The 20909-nt window shown below is 50.5% G+C and overlaps 8 protein-coding genes across 8 annotated transcripts; 5 read left to right on the top strand and 3 right to left on the bottom strand.

Moving 5' to 3' along the window:
* Window positions 1-105: 105 nt before the first annotated feature.
* Window positions 106-3473, bottom strand: HMPREF1120_08222 (uncharacterized protein). Its single transcript, XM_009162467.1, has 4 exons — window positions 2312-3473; window positions 2011-2263; window positions 1208-1962; window positions 106-1162 (listed from the first exon to the last, which is right to left on the bottom strand). Exons 1-4 carry the CDS (start codon window positions 2621-2623, stop codon window positions 368-370), a joined length of 2115 nt encoding a protein of 704 aa, XP_009160715.1. The 5' UTR covers window positions 2624-3473; the 3' UTR covers window positions 106-367.
* Window positions 3420-7894, top strand: HMPREF1120_08221 (F-box and WD-40 domain-containing protein CDC4). Its single transcript, XM_009162466.1, has 3 exons — window positions 3420-4462; window positions 4513-7251; window positions 7303-7894. Exons 1-3 carry the CDS (start codon window positions 4085-4087, stop codon window positions 7444-7446), a joined length of 3261 nt encoding a protein of 1086 aa, XP_009160714.1. The 5' UTR covers window positions 3420-4084; the 3' UTR covers window positions 7447-7894.
* A 146-nt stretch (window positions 7895-8040) lies between these two features.
* HMPREF1120_08220 (7-alpha-hydroxysteroid dehydrogenase) lies at window positions 8041-10055 on the top strand. Its single transcript, XM_009162465.1, has 2 exons — window positions 8041-9004; window positions 9169-10055. The coding sequence occupies exons 1-2, from the start codon at window positions 8504-8506 to the stop codon at window positions 9793-9795; spliced, it is 1128 nt and encodes a 375-aa protein (XP_009160713.1). The 5' UTR covers window positions 8041-8503; the 3' UTR covers window positions 9796-10055.
* HMPREF1120_08219 (uncharacterized protein) lies at window positions 8481-10771 on the bottom strand. Its single transcript, XM_009162464.1, has one exon. The coding sequence runs from the start codon at window positions 10648-10650 to the stop codon at window positions 10015-10017; it is 636 nt and encodes a 211-aa protein (XP_009160712.1). The 5' UTR covers window positions 10651-10771; the 3' UTR covers window positions 8481-10014.
* Window positions 10772-10928: 157 nt separating this feature from the next.
* On the top strand, window positions 10929-13005 carry HMPREF1120_08218 (enoyl-CoA hydratase). The gene is made up of 5 exons (XM_009162463.1): window positions 10929-11631; window positions 11696-11846; window positions 11947-12021; window positions 12101-12619; window positions 12708-13005. The coding sequence occupies exons 1-5, from the start codon at window positions 11560-11562 to the stop codon at window positions 12734-12736; spliced, it is 846 nt and encodes a 281-aa protein (XP_009160711.1). The 5' UTR covers window positions 10929-11559; the 3' UTR covers window positions 12737-13005.
* Window positions 13006-13187: 182 nt separating this feature from the next.
* HMPREF1120_08217 (uncharacterized protein) lies at window positions 13188-14451 on the top strand (the record flags this gene model as incomplete). Its single annotated transcript, XM_009162462.1, has 2 exons — window positions 13188-13350; window positions 13394-14451. 2 exons carry the CDS (start codon window positions 13188-13190, stop codon window positions 14449-14451), a joined length of 1221 nt encoding a protein of 406 aa, XP_009160710.1.
* Window positions 13906-16554, bottom strand: HMPREF1120_08216 (MFS transporter, MCP family, solute carrier family 16 (monocarboxylic acid transporters), member 10). The gene is made up of 3 exons (XM_009162461.1): window positions 15502-16554; window positions 15399-15449; window positions 13906-15338 (listed from the first exon to the last, which is right to left on the bottom strand). The coding sequence occupies exons 1-3, from the start codon at window positions 16282-16284 to the stop codon at window positions 14823-14825; spliced, it is 1350 nt and encodes a 449-aa protein (XP_009160709.1). The 5' UTR covers window positions 16285-16554; the 3' UTR covers window positions 13906-14822.
* Window positions 16555-17562: 1008 nt separating this feature from the next.
* On the top strand, window positions 17563-18555 carry HMPREF1120_08215 (uncharacterized protein; the record flags this gene model as incomplete). Its single annotated transcript, XM_009162460.1, has 1 exon — window positions 17563-18555. One exon carries the CDS (start codon window positions 17563-17565, stop codon window positions 18553-18555), a length of 993 nt encoding a protein of 330 aa, XP_009160708.1.
* Between the last annotated feature and the right edge of the window lie 2354 nt (window positions 18556-20909).

Below are 20909 nucleotides of genomic sequence, written 5' to 3'. Positions count from 1 at the left end.
GCGCAAATATTAGTATTGGAAGAGATGGTTTCAGCCCTCGGCAGCATCACAAGATTCACTACTATAGTAGTACGAGTAGTTGACTTGAAGTGACTTTTGATAATGCTGATAATGACCGGAATGGGGGCTTCTCACCGCGTACTTGGGACCAGAGTCAGAGCTGATCAGGGACTCTCACGTAGTTGAAGGCGCTCTATTGTGCCATCTAACATTCAAGTTGTGCCTGTCTACCTGACTACAGCCCTGTGGTGTCTCCTCTACTACTAGTAGCATCAGTTGTGAGCTCCGTGAAGCCGCTTTCCCTTCCGTCTTTGCATACAACCATAACCATTATTCGTTGCCAGACCCAGTGTCCTGGCCATCCCCATCAGTCGGCGGTAGCGGTAGAGGCGCCTGGACTAAAGTCGCTACTCAGGCCACTGTCCGGAATCCGAAGAGATATTCCCTCGCAGCTCATGCTCATCGTGGATGGCGAGCGGTCAATATTGACCAGAAAACGCGACACGCTGAGTTTGCGACGGGGTGCTGGCGTGATGGGAGGTGAGTGTGCGGTCCTCGCGCCAGAACCCGAGGGGGGCTTCTTGTTAAAGTAGCTCCATCGAACCACAAGTTCACCAAACGGTTCATAGCAGCTAACTTTAACACATCCTTCGCCCTTTGTGAAGTCCTGCCCCTGTGCGTACTCCTCGATGGCCACGGCGATGTCGTTGCTGCGCTGCCGCGGATCCTTTGCACCTTTGCTCATGTCATAGAGATGCCCAATGTACGCAAATGGATTGCCATATTTGTCGTTGAGTCCCTTCGACTTCGACCTCGGAAGAGAGCGAATCTGCCAAAGCCGCCTATTCACTTGCCTGAGGACGCCCTCGCTCAACAGGTGATCGATGGCTCTATTTAGGTTGTCTCCCGCACACTCCGGTGGCTGAATGATTGATTGCAGCTTATCTTTGTCCACAACAAGGTCTGCCATTGTCGGATTTGTCAAGGTTCTCATTGCAAGTCGAATATAAACGATGTATGCCGGCGATATAGCGGTTTCTTCGTCTGCCGAAAACAGTAGACAAGTGTAGCAGAAGCGTTCTGACGGTGCTGCGGTGTCCGAAGCTCCCTTATAGCCGTAGCATTCCGCATGCTGCCATTCGTCGCAGACTTCACAGTAGATCTGCAGAGATCAGACGGCTGGGGATATCCATCGTTGCAAACTCACCATTGGACCCAAGGGGGCGACACTCCCACATTCACATCTGACTTTATCCGAGCGAACCACCCGCCTTATGATCCCGGTCCTCAGAAGGTCTTGGTCGAAAATATCTCCACCACCGCCAGCCGCTTCAGAGTTTAAAGCGTAGCAGTGGATAAGAAGCGTGGCCAGCTTCCGCACTGAAAGCGTTACAGTGATGTCCTCGTGCTCGTCCGGGGTTACCCGACACTTTCGCACTTGCGTGTCACCGGACGAGGCAGAACCCCCAGGAGTAGCTTCATCATGCCCTCTCTGGGACGTTTCGAGGTCATCGATCGGTATGAGCTGCTCCTTACTCTGATCTGCCGGGCTGTTGCTCGCGATCTTGTCGGATTCAGCACGCTTCAAACGTTTTTGATCAGAGCAGACAAAACTGTTACGCCGCTTTGATCCGGCGCGGCAATCTGGCAGTGTAGACACTAGGTTGGTGCCTTGGACGGAAGACGTCTGTTGCATAGCCTGCAACTGTTTGCTCATAGCGGCATCTTCTGGATCCAGCGATGTGCCTTCCTTGCTGGATATTGTCCCAGACACCCCAACATTGACGCTGTGATGCCCAGTGTGCAGGCTCCCAACTGTAGTTCCCATCGTTCGTTCCAATGCTTCACATATCAATGGGCCGTTGGGCTCAGCGAGCTCGTTGATGTCAACAAACCCGGTTGGTTGGTAGTTGTCAGGACACCTGTCATTGTAGCTGAGACTCATGCCCAGCTTACGCCGTGCTGCCTAAAATAAGTATTGTTCTCAACAGCGTAGCAGACCTAGCAAACCTGGAAGACGGTGTAGAGGCTTCAAAGAACGCAGGAGTACTCGTATCGCAGCCTTGAAACTCTTCTGGAATTGCTCCAGCACGAAGACTTGGTTCGTGGGAGTCATCTTGACCGTGCTAACCCGTCCTCGATCATAGGAGAAGGCAAAGCTATAGCTCTCGATCACGGTGCGAGGAGATTCGTCGTTGTCAGTGACAAATACTTGCAATGTTTCAAGATGGCCATGCTCCAGAGCACTGAAAACACCATTTTCCTGATCCTCGTCAAGTCAGCTAGAAAAGCAGCCTTTTGTAATTCTCACCAGCAACCCAAGTATCTGATCGGCACATCTGTGGCCACCGTGAACCAGGACTCTGATTTCTTGTCCACTTCGAACGCCTTGAGTGTCGAGGACTTGGAAGGCTTCGTACACGCTTAGCTGTCCGGTTAGGATGGCGGGATCGATCTGGTCAATATATCGAGTCTGGAGAGAAGGGGACGTCCATGGAATGAGCTCTCTGGTATGTGCAATACATGCTAGGGAAGCATTCAGGAAAATCTGAACCAGGGATAAGCTCTGTGCCTCCGAGAGGCCTCCGGTTGAGGGCGGAAGAGAAATATTATGTTCAGCCATTGCTGCAGTTGAGATTCAGGGAGGGCTGATCGAAGGAAAGAAAAGAAAGATGATGGCAGATCGCAGGCTTCGAAGCGTGCAACGACATGTACCTCCCGTACTAGCACCTTATGGGTAGAAGGCCCCTCAGCTGCAGGACGGCCGTTCAAGTTCTGCAAGTCCTGGACTTGCAACTGTGATTGCCCATACATGACCAAATACTTTCCGCCACTCTGCTCCATTTGAACTGCCAGCAATCATGCAGCGGCACACGGTGTCTATCAGATCAAAAATTGTGGTTCGAAGCACACAAGAAGCGAACAGAGCACAAGCACGCCTCTCTCAAGGACTCAACAGAAAACCCCCATGATCCTTGCAGTGGGACGTCATTGATGCTCATAAAAAAGAATTGCAATTTCCTCTTGTCTGAAAACCCCAGGTAGAGTAAGGCTGTGAACTCTCTATCTTCCTCTCAGACCTCGCTCTCGCCATAGACACATACGCAGTAGGGATCGCTGACCACAGCCTTGCTGAAGTGCGTCCAGGAATTAGACATGAGGCTTTGTATCGACCTGACGCATGCACGAAGAGTGCATCAATTGATGTATTTTCCTGCCGGTCGAAGTCCGAATAATGAGGACAGCGGCGACTATCGAAAGCATCGACACTTTTGGTGGCGATTAGGGTGAGCAATAAAAATAAAATTAATTTTCTCTCAATAATAGTACACGGTCGACGGGTATATCGGTCCGGGATTGTCTGAGTTAATAGTCCAGAGCATGCTCATATAATCACATAGCTTTCATTGTCGTAGTAAGGTGTCTTCAAGAGATCAAACCTTTCCTCTGGTACCTGCTGCCAGTGGTTACGGTAGTACTTAGGTACCAGGTAGAAGCCGCGTCGTCATTATTTAAGGATACGCCAAGCGAAGTATCGAACTGCGCTGCGGGCCTTATTACCGTGTTGTACCGTAGTAGTAGAAGCCTTGTGCAGTCGCAGTGGTCACTACTACTACTAGTCTCTTTCCGCCCACTCTATGCCACTCTCCGGACATACCAAACAACCACGACTTCTCCGGTTCTTTGTTACAAGTCTGACTTGACACCCTTACCCACCAAGGAGATATTATCTGCTCCTCTGAGATCCAGCGTTATGCATTGCTCGTTCACCTAGTCGCGTCCCTTATCCGAAGAGTGTTGCGTGGGCTTTCCCGGTCGGCCATACGCCCATAATCGACTTTTACCGAGCGTGCCCTCCTCGCTCACAACACCCGAATCCAGTGCTTAACAAAGACCCCGCAAAATTTGGCCCGGCCGATTGATCAAAGTACATCACTTATCTTGTTGAGACTCGAGAGGGGGAGACATTTTCGGCTCGTTTCTGCGAAGAGGCGACGCGCCGACATCACGCAGGAATCCACGCAAAGGGAGTGCGCATGGTCTGCTTTTCTTCTCCACGCCTGCGGCAACCACCTCGTGCACAATGGTGGGTGAGGGAATGATGGACGGTACGGGCCCAGATGGCCATCAGTTCCGGCCAATGGCTTCCGCAACCTCACAACGACCTAGCAGTCGGGGCTTTTCAGTCGGTCCTCGCGACATCGAGCCGAACTCCGTCTTAGGACAGTTCTCTTTTGCTCCAGCTACGCAGACAACAGTTGTCACAACCACTACTACGACCACCACCAAGTTTCCCCCACTTCTCATGCGCCCTCCCCGCCGTATGCAAGAGCTCGATCCGAAGCAGTACCCCCTTGCAGCCGCCCCCACACCCGCACATCTACGCCAGATACATTTCGAAATAGGGGGAAAGCAGACAATCTTCCGCGAGGCTGAAGATACAACAGTGGCGCTAGAACAGGTATAAGAGAACATGATCACTTTGCAGATGAATGCTAACTGGATGCACAGCTCGAAGTCGAACAGCAGACGCTCCGAAATGCCAACGGAACCATCCGGACGGTAGAGACTTTCGAGCCCTGGACCGAAATACCAGATGTCGGTCCGACCGTGTCACTTCCACAGACTCGAGGTCAGAAACGGCCGGCTTCCCCAGAGTCTATCCCCGACAATGAGGAGCAGGCTACTTCGCCGGCCTCACAGACCGCATTCGTACATCCGGGCCCATTGCGGATCCTCAGAGAGAGGCTCGACTTTTCCCGATCACATAACCTGACTTCACAATGCTCGCATCCTGTAACACCAGACAGCCTTTCTCGGCTGCCCAAATCAAGCCGCCGACGTGTAGCGCCGAGCGGGCCCAACCCTTCGAGAAACACGACTACCCTTCCTTCACCGAGTGTGGATGAACGCTCTGCTTTTGCAGACCCGAGATCGAGGACGTCTAAGATTAGCCAGGACACATCATCATTTGACGAGGACGTGAGTGGCTCGACTGAGTGTACAACTGTCGGTCGGATAGTGCGTCGAGGCTCATCGCAAGAGACTGTGGTACCTACGCCTCCTATTGACGACGAAACGGGGTCAAATCCGACCAGACCCCTGAGTAGACGAGCCTTATCGTCCGTGCCTGCTCGGCTCCACGTTTCTGCCAGTCCATCGGCTCATGATGGGAGCCTTCCTAGTCCGAGCCTATCGCCCGTCACAGCGGCGGCAACTTTGCAAAATTCGGGCTATTTTGCAGATATTGATGCTAACACGGAGGTACCCTTGCAGCAGCTGCAGCAACATACAGCGTCCGGGGTCTCTCCTACTGACAAGCAGCCATTGAACCCATTCCAAGGCCATCAGCCTGTTGATTTGAGGTCTCGACCGTCCCCTCGTCAATTATCCTCGTTTCTAAATGGGTCGGTGACTGATATACCTGCTATGCTCGACTTTTTTGAAGCCATCCCCGACGAGTTGAAGAGCTATGTCATGCACCAACTACTCCGCCGATGCCCCAAGTCCACCCTACAAATAGTTGCAGACGCGGTTAACCCAGCGCTGAAATGCGACTTCCTCACGATTTTGCCTCCCGAACTAGCTCTGAATATCCTCAAATACCTTGACGTCAAGAGTCTGTGTAAAGCAGCCCAGGTCTCCAAGAAGTGGCGACAAATGATCAATGGTGACGAGCGAGCCTGGAAAGAGCTTTTCGATGCAGATGGGTTCTCCCTAGCCGAAGGGGAATTACAACAAGCCATTTCCGAAGGCTGGGGTTGGCAAGATCCCTCTGGACCGTATGGTTATGAGGAGAACCTCAACCACGTCCGCGGGTCAAAGTCCGACACTGAGACTAACGCCTACAGCAACACAAACACATCTCCGTCAACTCCACCGCCGCAAAACCGCTTCAGTGGAGTCCTCCGTCGGTCGAAACGTAAGGCGGCCACCATGTTGTCGAACCGCAACAAACAAGTCAAACGCAAGGACGTGTCACGTGAGTCATCCAATGACGTCACATCGCTCGACTGGGCACAACACCGGTCGCCGGCCGAGGGCCCTTATATTGCTGCCAATGCCGCCTTGTTGGCCGTGCCCCATCCCAATGTTGGCCTACCGAGTTTGAAGGGCCTTCATCTTTACAAATCTCTCTATCGCCGACATCATCTCATCCGAAGGAACTGGATGTTCGAAGACACGAAACCCAAGCACCTCGCGTTCCGTGCACATGACACGCATGTGGTCACGTGTCTCCAATTCGATAGTGACAAGATCCTCACGGGAAGTGATGATAATAACATCAATGTCTATGAAACCAAGACTGGCATACTCAGGTCCATATTGACAGGCCATGAAGGTGGCGTCTGGGCCTTACAGTATGAAGGCAATACTCTCGTCTCGGGCTCGACTGACCGCTCGGTTCGCGTCTGGAACATTCAAGAGGGGCGTGAGACTCAGGTCTTCCGTGGGCACACCTCCACGGTGAGGTGCTTGCAGATTGTGATGCCTGTCAAGGTCGGAGAGAATGCCGAAGGGAAACCCATCATGATGCCCAAACAGCCTCTCATTATCACCGGTTCCCGCGATTCCACGCTTCGCGTGTGGAAGCTTCCACGGCCGGGCGACCCAGAGTTCATCCAGGCTGAGAGTGATAATGACGCCGATAATTGCCCCTATTTTGTGCGCGCACTTACTGGTCACCAACACTCTGTGCGAGCCATTGCCGCCTATGCCGATACATTGGTGAGTGGTAGTTACGACTGCACCGTACGGGTGTGGAAGATCTCGACCGGCGAAACTATCCATCGTCTGCAGGGTCACACAGCAAAGGTCTATAGTGTGGTCTTGGATCATGCCCGTAACCGATGTATAAGTGGCTCGATGGACAACATGGTACGGATTTGGGACTTGAACACAGGCTCTCTCAAATATACTTTGGAGGGCCACACATCACTTGTTGGCCTGCTCGACTTGAATTGTGACAAGCTCGTTTCCGCAGCTGCGGATTCCACCCTTAGGATATGGGATCCGGAAAATGGACAGTGCAAAGCTACTCTGAGTGCACATACAGGTGCCATCACTTGTTTCAAGCATGATGCTCAGAAGGTCATTTCGGGATCGGACAGAACACTGAAACTGTGGAATATCAAAACCGGTGAATGCATCAAAGACCTGCTTTCCGATCTGAGTGGGGTTTGGCAGGTCAAATTTGATGAACGCCGCTGTGTTGCTGCTGTGCAGAGGGATGGATTAACGTACATAGAGGTAAGCCTCCATGGACCACTCTCGGGGTTGAATTCCGCTAACTTGACCTAGGTTCTTGATTACGGCGCGGCTCGCGACGGCGTACCCGAGCATGATCTGGGGCGACGCATTGTCGTCGACGCGGACGGTTTCGAGGCCGACGCCGATAATGATGACGGTGATTTTCTTGAACTAGACGGCCGTACAGACGCATGAAATGCAATTGGGCCTTTGTGAACCGGCTTTGAGGCAGCATGATGGATATTGAAACGACTTTCCGAGATACCCTAGTCGCAATGCCTTCTGGGCTTTATGGAACGTTGTCTTCGGTCCGTCAACGATTCATCTTTTTGGGGGGGCTATTATTGCCCGTATGACACTTTACGACCAGAGCTCCAGCCTGTGTGATATCGTGGTTTGAGCGCACATCAACGAATTGCTATCAAAGGGGGATTGCTCGCTGCCGCACGTGTCCAGCCACGTCTGGAAAGCGCTCGGAGTTTGCTTGAGGGTTCATTTTACTTATCGATTATTCTTCCAGAGGTGTTTGACTGTGCTCTGTTGTCGATGATAGATACTCAGTTATTCGCCGCGGATATAAAATCCAGCCGTGACTCCGGTGATTGAATATATTTGCGAATGGAGTATGATATTTCACATGCCATGTCTACCTACCTACAGTCCCGCGTGTAGAACGAGTGCCTTGTTATTTTCGCATTCAAGATCAGGTCGTCTTAGGTGGCTTGTTTCCACCTGCCATGCTTACTTAATCAATAAATGTTTCGTTTCAACCTGCAACACTGCACATGAAACAAGTTCCCTTTGGACACCCTGTTGTGATAGCTCTCCGCTGTTGATCGATTTCCTTTTTCTTCTGATTTCTTTGTACAGCGACATATATGGTGCCTGAAGTTTGTTTATTGTTTAACTGTATTTACTGTACGATTTTCATATTTCAAAATCGATCGATGCTGGCAGGATCCAGCTGAAACTTGAACCGCAACAAAAGTCTTCGCGTCACCACTCTGTCTCATCGACCTCCATGAAGCATTAACCGGCCGGTCATTTCTCCTTTTTCCCTGGTTCAGGAGGACAAAGAAACGAAGGTCAAGGTCGAGATTGTTGAGTCGTCGAGTTGTCTCAACCTGACGGCCACCTTGCAAACTCTCATCGATACCGGCATTGACATCGGCCATCGACACTAATTTGTTGATCATCTGCGACAGCACAAACTTGAACCCAACGAAGCACCAGTTAAGGAGGGGATAATATTATGGCGTCTACTCCTACCCCGTCCAGGTCGATACCTGTACAATCCAAACCAAAACCATGGTACCGCTACATCACGCTGGACCTCCTACTGCTGATCCTAGCCAACTCGATCTTCCACCCGTGGATAAGCCTGATTTTCTACCTGTGTCTGGCCTCAGTGCACAAACACCGCGAGCCACTGGCCTACTATACGCTGTACTACACGGCGGCGTTGGCCGTGGTAGAGTGCGCGATCTGGATCAACCATCGTGTCGCCCATGGGCCGCATCGCAAAGTCGACTGGGAGAACGAGGTCGCCGTGGTCACGGGCGGCGGGTCCGGGCTGGGAAGAGTGATTGCGCAGATGCTCGTGAGAAAGGGGGTCAAGGTTGCGATCTGGGATGTCAAAGAGCCTGATGCGGAGGCCTTGGATGAGATGGAGAGGTGGGATTTGGTTTGGCATCAGGTCGATGTCGCGAGGCTGGATGAGGTCCAGAGCGCGATGGACAGTGTTGTTGATGAGGTAAATTATGTCTTTGCCTTTTTCCTTTTTCTTTTCCCGGGGCCTTTTATCACTTGCTGCTCCCCTAAAGTTGACTTGTTGCGTGTCTACCTACCCTCTTGTGTTGCAGCTATTTCTTCCCGCCGTTCCTAAGGTATGTGTTAACCGTCCAACCGGAAAAATAGCTCGGTAGTCCCACGATTCTCATCAACAACGCCGCCACAACCGTATCCGCGCTTCCGTTGGTCTCAACCCTCAAGAATCCATCGTCTTTGTCACCCGAACAGGCCAGCAGGACCTTGGAGATCAACACGCTGTCACACTTCAATACCCTGTCAGTCCTGCTTCCTCGGCTTATAGCGTCGGCAAAGGGTGCGCATATCGTCACCATCTCCTCGATCCTGTCACACCTGGCACCCGCCTGCTTGGCGGATTATGCAATGTCAAAGGCCGCTGTGTCGTCACTCCACCAGACTCTCTGTCACGAACTCCGAAACCATCCAGATCCCACTGTCTTTGCACGGGTCAAGACCCTCCTCGTCGAACCCGGCCAACTTGATACTCAGCTGTTTGCTGATATCACGTCCGTCCCCTTCTATGCACATTTCTTCGGCCCTGTGCTGGCTGCCAAGGACGTGGCTAAGGATATCGTCCGTACCATAGAGAGGGGTGATGGAGGGGTTTTGAGGTCCCCGTTCTATGCCAAGTGTATGCCGTTATATGGTGCTTTGCCGGGTTCGTTGCAGTTGTTAATGCGTTGGTTCAGTGGGATTGATAGAGCCATTGTTGGAAGGGACAAAAGGACTTCATAGAGCATGAGGTGCCGTGGTTCGATGTGATAGCATGTTATGGTGCTCGTCTCTCCAGCATGAGCCGTCATGTCGAGGTTTAATTTTGCTCGTCTCAAGTGCTCGTTCTGAAAAGATAGCTTCAGTAGCAGTCGCCGTGTTCACTTGAGTTGTGTTGCAGTATGGATAAAAAGTGCGACAGGCTCCTGTCGAGCTGAAAAGCCTCGCGTTCGTGTATGTCCCTCAGTCATCCTCAAGAATCGTAATACCAGCTTCCTTGACCGCCTCAGCAACGCCAAACTCTCCGCTCCCCTGGTCTTCAGTCTGGCTGCCCCGTCTGGGAATCTCTAAACCACCGCCCTTCTTAATGACACCACCAGTCTCCGCATCGTGTTGCTCGCCCGTTCCGTTGACTTTACCAGAGTTTTCCTGCTGGTCCTTTACGTTTCCCTTCTTTGCTTTCTTCTTGTTTCTCTTCTCGCGGTTCTTTCTGAGTCTCTCCTCGTCTCGCTCTCTTCTCTCCCGCTGTTCGCGCTCCCACCTCTCATTTTCTTCTTCCTTCTTCGCCTCCTCATCCATCATCCGCAGCCGCTCGTATTCGCGCCTCCGACTGGCTTTGTACACGTGGAACTCGCCCGAGCCAGCACCTGCAGAGGACCCTTGTACATTTGCAACTATTTCGGGCGGTGCCGGTAGCGACCGCTTTGTTTCTGACGATGGTGGAGGGAGAGTGACTGGCCGGCTGGGATCCAAGAAAAGAGTCTCTATCTCGTTTGCCTGTGCTGCCAGGGCCGTGTTGGCGCCGCGCGCACGCTTGATGGGGCGGCGAGATCGAGGATCAGCGGACGTGGGGATGGACTCTGGAATCGGTTCCGACATGATTGTATTCTACTGGGGAATTTGTGAAGTCGCTCAAAGGAGTGTTTTGTGGATGGCGAGGATGCTGGCAACGGCGCTGCACTACAACGTCCAGATCGCGTGCAATGCGAAAGAAAAGTCGCAGGGACGAGAAATGACTTCATTGCGCAGATAGGTTGGGTGTCTATACTCCGCGGTATGTTTACAACGGTGGGACACAAGGCCGTTCTCTGCTGAATTCATTTGAATTCAAGTTGTTGTCGGCGGAGGAAATTGTCCTCATGGGTCAAACTTGACCACCGGACGTCTGGAAGCCATTATGATCTGGCAGAGACCAGGTAGCAAAGAAGCATACAATCATCAAGGCTATCTACAATAACGTTATTGTTTTTTTTTCCTTTTTGCGGGTGATGGTTGCGGACTGTCTTACCAATTAGTACGTTACTTACTCACACTACGTTACGCTCGCGTTTCGTAGGTACCTACATATGACTATTCAGTCACGAACAAACTTGCTCAAGCATATGGGGACTATGAGGACCTCTGCTGAGTAAACTGCCATATGGTATGGCCTGATCGGCTTCGAAAGAGCTATGCTGGAAAAAGGTAGGTGGCCTTGAATGCACCACTGAAAGAGTTGGTGAGGCAGTGCCGAGGCTGTAATCCGGCCCGCGGCGAAGGTTGATTTGTATACCACTTAAACCGATTACAGGGGATATACAGCCCCTGCTCTCAGGGTTGTCAGATGGTAAGTACGCTTGCCAACTGCTCTTTGTTGTTGTCGATACTACGCGATTCATTGCGATATTATTATATAATTCGATCGCCTGCCTAGCGCCTTTGGCGTACATTTGTTGCCTATCCTCCCTTGGATTAGTACCGGGTTGAAGCCACCGGCTCCCTACAGAGCCTTCCTGCAGTCCATCCATCATGGCATCTACGAGCAAGTATGAGTATACGGACATAATCTGCGAGATTAGGGGAAAGATTGGGATTATCAAGGTACCCGAACCCGACCAGGCACAGACTCCGCAGCCAACCCGAGCCTCACTAACGAAGGATCCAGCTCAACCGCCCCAAGTCGCTCAATGCTTTTGGTGGCAACCTGCTGCCCGAACTGGTGTCGGCAATCCGCGAGCTTAATGAGCACCCGGATACTGTCTTCACCGTCCTCACCGGCGAAGGCAGGTTTTTCTCTTCGGGCGCTGATATAAAGGGTGAGTAGGCGAACATTCAAGCTTTTCCCCGCAGAATTCGATCCAGGACGATACGGCCTCGCACCGAAGCAGTAAAGCTGATTCCGCCGTTTCTTTCCAGCGCGAGCTGGTCTGAATCAGACCCTCACCAATCCTGCAGCAAAGAAGCTCAACTACATGGCAAGTACAACGGCAGGTAAGAGAACGCCAAGTTCAATCCACCTTCATTCTTCTGGAGGGGTCGGTTGAGCAGACTGACCCGGACTCTGCTCCAGTATGCGCTCAGGAGATTCTTCGGTCCCTCATCGACCATAAAAAGGTCTTCGTGCTAGCTCTCAACGGTCCCGCGGTGGGAGGCGGCGCTGCCTGGTTCACTGGAGTCGCAGATATCATTCTAGCCGCAGAACATGCCTACCTCCATGCTCCATTTAGTGCGCTTGCATTGGTCCCGGAATTCGGCTCTGCAACCTCTTTTGCCCAGTCATTGGGCGTTCATCGGACCAATGACTTGCTTCTCCTTGGGCGCAAGATGACCGTGGAGGAGCTCGAGCAGTGGGGACTGGTGAACCGGATCCTTCCCAAAAAAGGGTTCCATGAGAAAGTCATCGAGTTTCTGGAAGAACAACTCGCCGTCAATGACGGGAAGAGTATGATGGAGCACAAGCGACTGCAAAACATGCCGCTGCGTAAGGATAGGCTGCTGGCCGTCTATGATTCTGCAGATGCGCTGGGTGAGAGAATCGTGGAGGGAGCGCTGGAAGCGCGGTTTGCTCAGAAAAACAAGGAACTGCAGGGTGAGTATTTGGTACTGCACTCTCATCAGTCCAGCCAAGCTTGGCTTATTGTTTCTGTTCTTGGGATACAGCTAACTGTCGTGACCAGAGAAGTCGACATCTCGCTCGAAGCTGTGAGGTTACCAGTAGTGGTGCCGTAACGTGTGTCCCATGCTCGGTGTTTAGCCTGGGTGTTTAGCCTGGGTGACCGTGGAACCTTTCCAGCCCACTCGGGTCCTGCTCCACGTTAATCATTTATTGCGGTAGCCGTGTTGATACTTTAAACAAACTTGAAATGCTACGTTCGATATAACGCTCAGCCAACATACCTCAACAAAGCAGTGGTTACTTACAGCACAGTTCACACACAGGTATCCCAGCAATACACCCATTAGATTTGAAACCGAGCTTAATACGGTTGTTTCGCATCCCGCTGCTATTACTGGGAATTTACCAGTATCGGCTTAGTTCCCTCGCTTAGCTTCAAGTTCTAGACTTCTGCCTCGTCGGTATCAACCAACTAAGGTACCTTGCCTGTTGAGATACGTACGAGGATATCTCGTGTCTGCAACGCTTAGACCGCGGGCAGATGTGCTCTGGAGTGAGTGAGTTGTGCGTACTTGATGCTCGGGACGGTCGCAACTTCGTGCCTGGTCTTATTGAGTCTATCGAACGGCCGCCAGGAGGGAGAAGTCGAGGGTCAGCTGCATCCATGATGGAATCCGCTTACCACAGGGCGTGCGACAGCTGCAGTGAGTACATTGATGTCGAAGCGAACTATGCTCATATGCTCAGGGAATCGGAAGGCAAAATGTTCCGGGGAGAAGGAGGGTTGTTCTCGTTGCCGCTCATTTTCGCAACACTGCGTTTATTCGGCAAAGAAGACCCTAGGTCGGCCTAGGAAGCAAGGCGCTGCTCAAGCTGTCCGTCGCTACGAGCCTTCATCCATTGCCGAAAGCTCTGAATCATCCTTCAGCACTCCGCCTCTAACTGAATGTGCCGATTATCCTGGAAATTCAACCATGTCGGGATGGTCAGATCCATTTACCAATGCGGGACTAGGAGCTCCTCCCTCCATGGACGACAGATCTACTCCCAGTCACCAAGACCATGGCCACGAAACCCGTGTATCACTAGAGCCTCGAATTGCCCTGGACAGAACTTCCGAGCGATTACAGTCGGCAGGAAAACCATCTGAGGCCCAGCAGGCCCGCACACAATGTTCCTGTTACAGTCGAGGGCATAGTATCATCGCCGACCTCGCACAGGACCGTGGTGCATTCTATGCGGTCAACAAATCCAGAGAAGCTCTTCAAATCGCCGGGGCGCTACTTTCTTGTGAATATTGTTACAATCTGGAAAGCCTACCCTCGAGAGCCTGCCAAAACGTACTGCTGATCGGCCATCTTCTTTCCTCGATCGCCTTTTCGTGTTCCACGGCATGGCATCTCGTCAGACCGACAACAAGTGACTCGACACCTGTCCACTTGCCCAGATGTACTCTTGTGCATGAAGACTCTACGACTTCACCACCGCAATCAATGTTATTGACCGACTCGGAATGTACCGAAATCATTCAGGTTTGTATCCGACGAACAGCAGGAGATCTCCAACAACTCTGTGATGGCTTCGAAACAAGACAGTTTCGCCGACATAGGCTTGGCCATGAACTCTGCAGTCTGACAAGTATATGTGTTTCTGGCAGAGCTTCGAAGGACCACGTATTGGACGGATGCTCTGCGCAGAAGGAAATGAAGAAGCAATTCCCTTGCTTCAAATCAGTCGAACAGGTCAAATCGGCTGTAGATGCTCTGTATCAGACTATGGAGGACCCAGACACGGTCCAGTATTGAAACAATTCCGGCGGTGGGCAGGGACTTCCACTGAAACATGAATAATACTTTCGTTGTCTGTGTGGCATTCCACTCGAAGGACATCATCGCCCTCATCATCACTGCCTTTCGCTTGCCGAAAGTATCGGGTTTCTCCTGCTGCTGAGGTACCGTCAACACGATTCACCAAGCAGGAGTATTATCTTTCTGCCTGCTGTGGCCGTGGACGACTGCAACCATCACCGCGATTCGAATTGGTACAAGGAAGGCCAGTTTGTCCTCCGGGAATTGAGGAGCTATTGTTGAAGACATGTTCCTTCTCCCATCCTATGACAAGCTCGCATTTCTAGCCTGCACGTTGAGTGCATGATGCTCATGTCTGCTTCCACGTCCTATTTTTCAGACAACTTCCCCGCTGAATGCGATTGAAGCAGTCTCGTGGTCACCAGCACGAAAAATCCCAGGGAAAAGCAGGAACCGGCAAATGTTTGTGCGCGCCAATAATCAGACGAACCACCTCGCAACAGTGCGCCCGTGATGGGAGGGCCGATGAGGATGGCGAAGCTTTCGATTGTAAAGCCCCATCCTATTCTAGAGCCGGCTGTTGAGAGATCCCCGGAGAAATGGGCCAGACCGGCAGGAAAGAGGCCAATGAGTGCAGCACCGAACAGGCCATACATAACCACAAATGCCCAGACGCCAGCGCTGTCCTTGATTGCTATGGAAGCAAAGGTCAAAATGGCACATACCAAATTGACCGGGATCAGCACATCAACAGGTCTGGAAATCTTGTCCGCAAGCCACATTGGTCCCACGCGTCCGGGGATTCCTAAGCCGTTGATGAGAATTAACAAGTCAATGGCGCGGTCGAACGAAAATCCCACTCTACTTTGAGCGAGATCTGGGACCTGGAGTCTGTGAATTAGCAAAGCGAAAGCTAATGAAGGAGAAAAAAGACCCATCCTCACAAAGAAGTATGCGAAGTATAGCCCCATCAGGTTCATGAACATTGCGACATTCTGGATCAACAAGGTCAGTCGAGGGTTACGAAAGGGGAGCTCCTTTGCTCACGAATAACATGTAGTCCAACTCTTTTAGCACCTTGACGGACAAAAATGTGGTCGCCAGCTCAACTTGGGATCGGCGTCTCAAGACAAAACAAGAGATTGGCAGAAGAACTGCGGACAACAATCCCACGATCCTCACCGCCCAGCCAAATCCGATGCGTTGGGTATTCGTCTCTAGCACCGCGGGGATGACCATGCCACCCGTTCCTGACCCACAGAGTACCAGGGCCATTGCCAGGCTTTTGCGCTTGTGGAAATACGTCCGCACGACCGCCATGGAGGGAGTAAACATGAGGCCGTTCGACAAGCCGCAGCAGATGCCATGTGAGAGCATGAACTGCCAGTAGGTCTTGGAGATGCTGGTCATGAATATCCCCAGGATGTTGAGGAGGCAGCCCGAACCCACGATCAAGTGCAGGCTGTGGCCGGCGTCAAAGGCCGACCCGGAAAACACCCCAACGAAGAAGATCAGGAAGATCTGGATGGACCCGATCCATGCCACCGACGACGAACTGACACCCAGCAGCTGGGTATAGTAGGTCTGGAAAAACCCAAACGAGTTGATCAGTCCCCAAGAGAAAGCGACCACGACATGCGCCGCCGCAACTTGTCTCCAGCCCTCCCAGCCGCCATCTGGGATCGCCTCTTGGCCACCAGCTGCTATGGGAACTGGCCGTTCGGCAGCCTCGTCACAAGGGCTTTGTTGGATTGGTGGCGTCGCTTTTGACCATTCAGGATCGGACTTTTCTAGTGTGCTGGTGATGTCCTTGGATTCGACCCCTGCCATCGTGCCGGTGTAATAGGAGGCTTAGCAAGTTAAATGGGTATATTATATCGTGGTAACCTCGAGGACAGCACCCTGGAGGATGACGGTTGGTATGAATGAACGGAAATGAAACTCATGCCTTCTCCCACAACAAATAATGCTGGTCTTGTCATTTATCTAGTTAACATTGGAGGCCGACAAGCCATATTCAGCATTTGCGGTGACAGTGGCGGCCGGTGCTGAATCCTCCGGAAAAGCTCCGCCCGAGAAAAGCTCCGCGCACTGCCAGTGGGTATCGTCAATTCGCCGCACACATTACAACCGACGTTGTCCTCACTCCTTATTTTTACCTGGCTTGTAGTTCCGTGGAATAAGGGACATATTGGCCCTGGCCATTTCCCATTGTGCAGTTGGCGGACTTTGCGCTCGCTTGCCCGCCATGGACCACACAGAGGGAGTGGGGCCTCTGATTCTGAGCAGGCACCGACGAGAAAAACCCATGCGTCTTCCATATGCCTACCACCCTGCTGAACAGAGAATATGTTGCTGCTTCCCCTCGAAATCAAAACATGAGTTGACCTGTTGCTGCTGAACCGGTATAAGTCATTGTTGCAAGCTTCGAGATCATAGGTGGGTCGTTTTCCGTTCTCATTTCAAAGGGCGGATCGACGGGTGGGAGGATTGGAACAAAGTTTGTCGTCCATATGGGTCGCGATATGCATCCGTCCACGAACCCGTGCCTGCCATGTCTTTATTTGCCGGTGGAATTATTCGGTGATCTGGCACCACTGATAGAAGTCCTCCTTCGAAAGCACATTCCAGGGACCCAAACCTTACACCCTCTGCCTCGATCCTATCCTGCCTGGCCGCGTTGATGTTGCCAGTGGATTGTGCGGCTGCAGCAGACCCCAGGCTCCCCTCCACGCTATTGAGTTTACTGGTAGGGAGATCGACTTTGAGATCGCTGGCTCTATCCGTGATGCTGCAAAAACTTGGGTGGATTACCCTTTTTGGAGATCGTGGGAGCCAGTCAAACCTCCCAACCAAGATCTCAGACATGGTTGAACCACTAGCAGGTCATGTCGAGGCCCTTGGGCTTCGAGAAAGAAAAAATATCAACTTGAATCCCAGAGAAAAGGTTGTCCGGACTGACTACTAGTACCTGGGTATTTAAGGTGGCATTCCCATCCATCTCAGCCACCAGAGACTTTCGATTTCTAGTATTCACGACCAGAACACTAACACACAACAATAACCTCCTAGCACCGCTGTCAATCACACGATAACTACACTATCACCATGACTTCCGACAGTCAGCAAGACTCTACCACTATCAGATTCCGCCGCATAGGCCAAGGTTTCTGTGGATCAGTATGGGCAGCCGAAGAGGGCACCATGGCGATGAAAAGAGAGGATGGCGGTCCGGGACGGTCTCTTCTCAACGATTACAAAATGCACGAACTGGTACTCGACGCTGTCTCAGAGAAGAAGCTCAGTGTGTGCGTTCCACGATGGCCGAAATTCGTCAAAAACGACGACCGCTGCTGGTGGAACACCAATCTCTCCAGCTTCCCAGCCGACTACACTACCTGCAATGTCCTCTGCAGCGAACGCATACCACCACTGCCGCAGGAGGTCAGACATCGCCTCATCGATCGATACTGTCCGCCCGCCTCCGTCTCGACGATCAAGGCCAACGACGCTGACCGAGACTGCTTGGTACGCCCTTATCTAGGCCGACGAAAGATCCAGAACGAAGCCCGGAGAGGACGGAACTTCTTCTCCCTGCGGAACTATCCCTTGCACCTTAACCAGGCAGAGGACCTCGGGCTTCCTATTCTGGAGTATGCGCGTGCCATGGCCGACACACTCGCCATAATGCACTGGATGGCCAGGATTGACGCCAATGATGTTGAGTTTGTGCTCGGGGGCGTTCGAACGAAATCGGATTCGGAACTCGCGAGCGATCACGGCGAGTACATACACGACTTTTTGGGAACTCACTCAATGTGGGTTCTGGACTTTGACTGCTGCAGGCCGATGACCATGGACGACGCCGGCATCGACCAAGCTGCTCGTGCATTCATGAGAAACGATCCCTTCTTCCCCCGCCCGACAACCGGCACAGAATCCCCGGACAGCACTCTGTGGACTGAGTTTCGAAATAGATATCTCGAGTCCAGTAAGAACATTGTCCCTGGTTCCTGCTTGGCCTATCTCAATTTACCCGGGAAATTTATTGCACGGGTTGTGGAAATGCACGAGCATGGCACGGACAGAAAGCCGCAGTGATGATACTCGGAGACGACATAGCGCCAGAGCTTTAGCACCCTATGTACACCACACGACAGTCCTGCCGCTCTATCTGGCCTACTTCACTTCGGATTGTTCTCAGCTTTGCAGACTCGGTTTACTAAAGGAATGGTCTGGATACTAGTTCGGTACAAGGCACTTACGAAAAGGGGGACGGAAAGATACTACCGTCGCTTGTAGAGTTTATAATATGATCCAATTGCAGGATGACAGGCGGCGAAGGAAATGATTCTAGCTCCTAAAGATAGCCAGAGACGTGATAAGGGGTAGCAATAAAAGTCATAGTACTTAGAATATACTTTGAAACTATAGCTATATAGTTTCGAATCCTATCTAATACAGTATCCAATATAGTTTCAAATAAATTCCAGATCGATTCCAAATCGGCTCGGAACCAGTTTCGAACTGTGGTAGAGTTAATTGTGGGGCTCGATATAATGTAAAAACGGTGTTGAGCCTCGGGAGCCTCAATACGGTTTAGAAGCAGTCTCGAATCCGGTCAAAATTGATTTTGAACTACTAGTATAAGTATACCTAGATTTTAAGTCCCACTCTCTATAGAATCAGTACAATATTCAAATAGTGCTAACATAGTTTCAAAACCGTTTGTAGAACGAACGTATATATCCACTATAGTTCGAAATCGGTCCGGAATCAATTCGAAACCGGCTTGGAGTTAATTTGGAATTGGTTTTAAAGCAACTACACACTAAAGCGCTATACTTGAATCAATAATAAAATTAATATCTAGAGCCGTACTATAAACTAGTTTCGAACTATAGTAGAATCGATTTTAAAGCTTAATAGTAGTATATATTACTATATATATTGATATAATATAAAGCCTTAAACGTAGTTTAAAGGCTTAAATCGAGTTTAATATAGCTTTGGATTAGTTTCGAATCGAATCAATTTAAAACTATATATATAGTACCTACTAATAGATATCTGCGTTTACTACTAGCAGGACTACTAGTATACATAGTATAATAGCATTAGATCTAGGATTAGATCTAGAATTAAATCTTAGAATCCGATTTACTATCTGGCCTTCTATAAGGGCTCAATCTAGGATCGATCTAGGATCAGACCTAGGTCTGAACCGGATCGGATCTTAGATCGGAGGCTTAATCTATTGATTTTCTCAGATCCGGATCGGATCCGGATCATAGTAAAAAAGAAAAGAGTGTTCGAAACCTACTAGAAGTACTCTTTTTTTTCCTTTTTATTTTAAGACTACCGTCAGAATCTTTTCTTTTCTAAATTATAGACGATAGCGACGTCGATAGACTCGATACCACTCGGCTACGACTTTTAATATATTAATTTAAAAAGAATTTAATTTTTAATTAAGTTAAGAAGTAATCCTCGATACGCGAGTTAGCCTATAGCGATCTCTATAGCGATCTCTATAGCGTGATCTACGATACGTTATTTAGCCTATAAATAATCCTATAGTGATTCTCGAGTAGGATCGGGTTAGGATCGGAGTAGGGTCGATGTATCCTCGATATAGGATCGATACTGTATAGGATTAATCCTTTATAGGAGCGTATATATGTAGTTTAGACCTAGTTCAGACCTGCTTAATCTGTTTTCTCTTTAGATCCGGATCGGATCCAGATTACGTATTAGCTACTATAATAGTATAAGAGTATTCGAAACCTACTAGGAATACTTTAGACGCACTATTAAACGCACTATCGAACCTATAGTCGGGCGTATAGTTAGGCGTATACTATTTAGGCGTAGACTTTTATAGTACTACTAGTAGTAAATGTAGAGATAGGTATAAACTGAATTTATAGCCGTATCGAGGCTCCAAATCGTACTATATAGGCTATAGTAGAGTAGTTTAACACCGTATTAATACGGTTTTAATATAGTTTCGATATAGTATCCGATACGGTTTGGAACTATAGTGAAACCGGTCTCACTACGGATCCGAATCGGTCCTAAACCGGTTTCGATTCGAGTTGGCGTACTTAAATCGGTAATAAAATTAGCGTTTAGAACCGGTTTCGAACCGTAGTGAAATCGATTTCGAGGTTCAATACCGTGTTATTACGGTGTTGAGCCTCGAATACGGTTTGGAGCCTCGATACGGCTATAAATTAAGCTTATAACTACTAGTATTTCTACGTTTACTACTAGTAGATCTATAATCGGAAAAGTCTACGCCTAACTACACGCCTAACTGCACGCCCAACTTGACAGTGCGTTCGACAGTGCGTTCGAAGGGACGCTCGAGTAGGTACACGCGTAGCAGGACGCTCAACAGGACGGTCAACAGGACGGTCAACAGGACGCGTAGCAGGACGCTCAACAGGACG

The sequence above is a fragment of the Exophiala dermatitidis genome (assembly GCF_000230625.1).
Source record: "Exophiala dermatitidis NIH/UT8656 unplaced genomic scaffold supercont1.7, whole genome shotgun sequence".
NCBI classification, from domain to species: Eukaryota; Fungi; Ascomycota; class Eurotiomycetes; order Chaetothyriales; family Herpotrichiellaceae; genus Exophiala; species Exophiala dermatitidis.
The sequence above is the reverse complement of the archived record's forward strand: the minus strand, read 5'-3'. Positions and strand labels throughout refer to the sequence as shown.

Bases quoted from the DNA above. Each gene is read 5' to 3' on its own strand.
- HMPREF1120_08222 (XM_009162467.1), bottom strand. From the start codon at position 2,623: ATGGCTGAACATAATATTTCTCTTCCGCCCTCAACCGGAGGCCTCTCG. The intron at 2,264-2,311 runs GTGAGAATTACA...GACGAGGATCAG, and splicing joins ATCAGATACTTGGGTTGCTG to GAAAATGGTGTTTTCAGTGC. The intron at 1,963-2,010 runs GTTTGCTAGGTC...TATTTTAGGCAG, and splicing joins GCCTCTACACCGTCTTCCAG to CACGGCGTAAGCTGGGCATG.
- HMPREF1120_08221 (XM_009162466.1), top strand. From the start codon at position 4,085: ATGGTGGGTGAGGGAATGATGGACGGTACGGGCCCAGATGGCCATCAG. The intron at 4,463-4,512 runs GTATAAGAGAAC...CTGGATGCACAG, and splicing joins CAACAGTGGCGCTAGAACAG to CTCGAAGTCGAACAGCAGAC. The intron at 7,252-7,302 runs GTAAGCCTCCAT...AACTTGACCTAG, and splicing joins ATGGATTAACGTACATAGAG to GTTCTTGATTACGGCGCGGC.
- HMPREF1120_08220 (XM_009162465.1), top strand. From the start codon at position 8,504: ATGGCGTCTACTCCTACCCCGTCCAGGTCGATACCTGTACAATCCAAA. The intron at 9,005-9,168 runs GTAAATTATGTC...CCGGAAAAATAG, and splicing joins TGGACAGTGTTGTTGATGAG to CTCGGTAGTCCCACGATTCT.
- HMPREF1120_08219 (XM_009162464.1), bottom strand. From the start codon at position 10,650: ATGTCGGAACCGATTCCAGAGTCCATCCCCACGTCCGCTGATCCTCGA.
- HMPREF1120_08218 (XM_009162463.1), top strand. From the start codon at position 11,560: ATGGCATCTACGAGCAAGTATGAGTATACGGACATAATCTGCGAGATT. The intron at 11,632-11,695 runs GTACCCGAACCC...CGAAGGATCCAG, and splicing joins GAAAGATTGGGATTATCAAG to CTCAACCGCCCCAAGTCGCT. The intron at 12,620-12,707 runs GTGAGTATTTGG...TGTCGTGACCAG, and splicing joins GAAAAACAAGGAACTGCAGG to AGAAGTCGACATCTCGCTCG.
- HMPREF1120_08216 (XM_009162461.1), bottom strand. From the start codon at position 16,284: ATGGCAGGGGTCGAATCCAAGGACATCACCAGCACACTAGAAAAGTCC. The intron at 15,450-15,501 runs GTGAGCAAAGGA...TTGTTGATCCAG, and splicing joins AGTTGGACTACATGTTATTC to AATGTCGCAATGTTCATGAA. The intron at 15,339-15,398 runs GTGAGGATGGGT...CACAGACTCCAG, and splicing joins TATACTTCGCATACTTCTTT to GTCCCAGATCTCGCTCAAAG.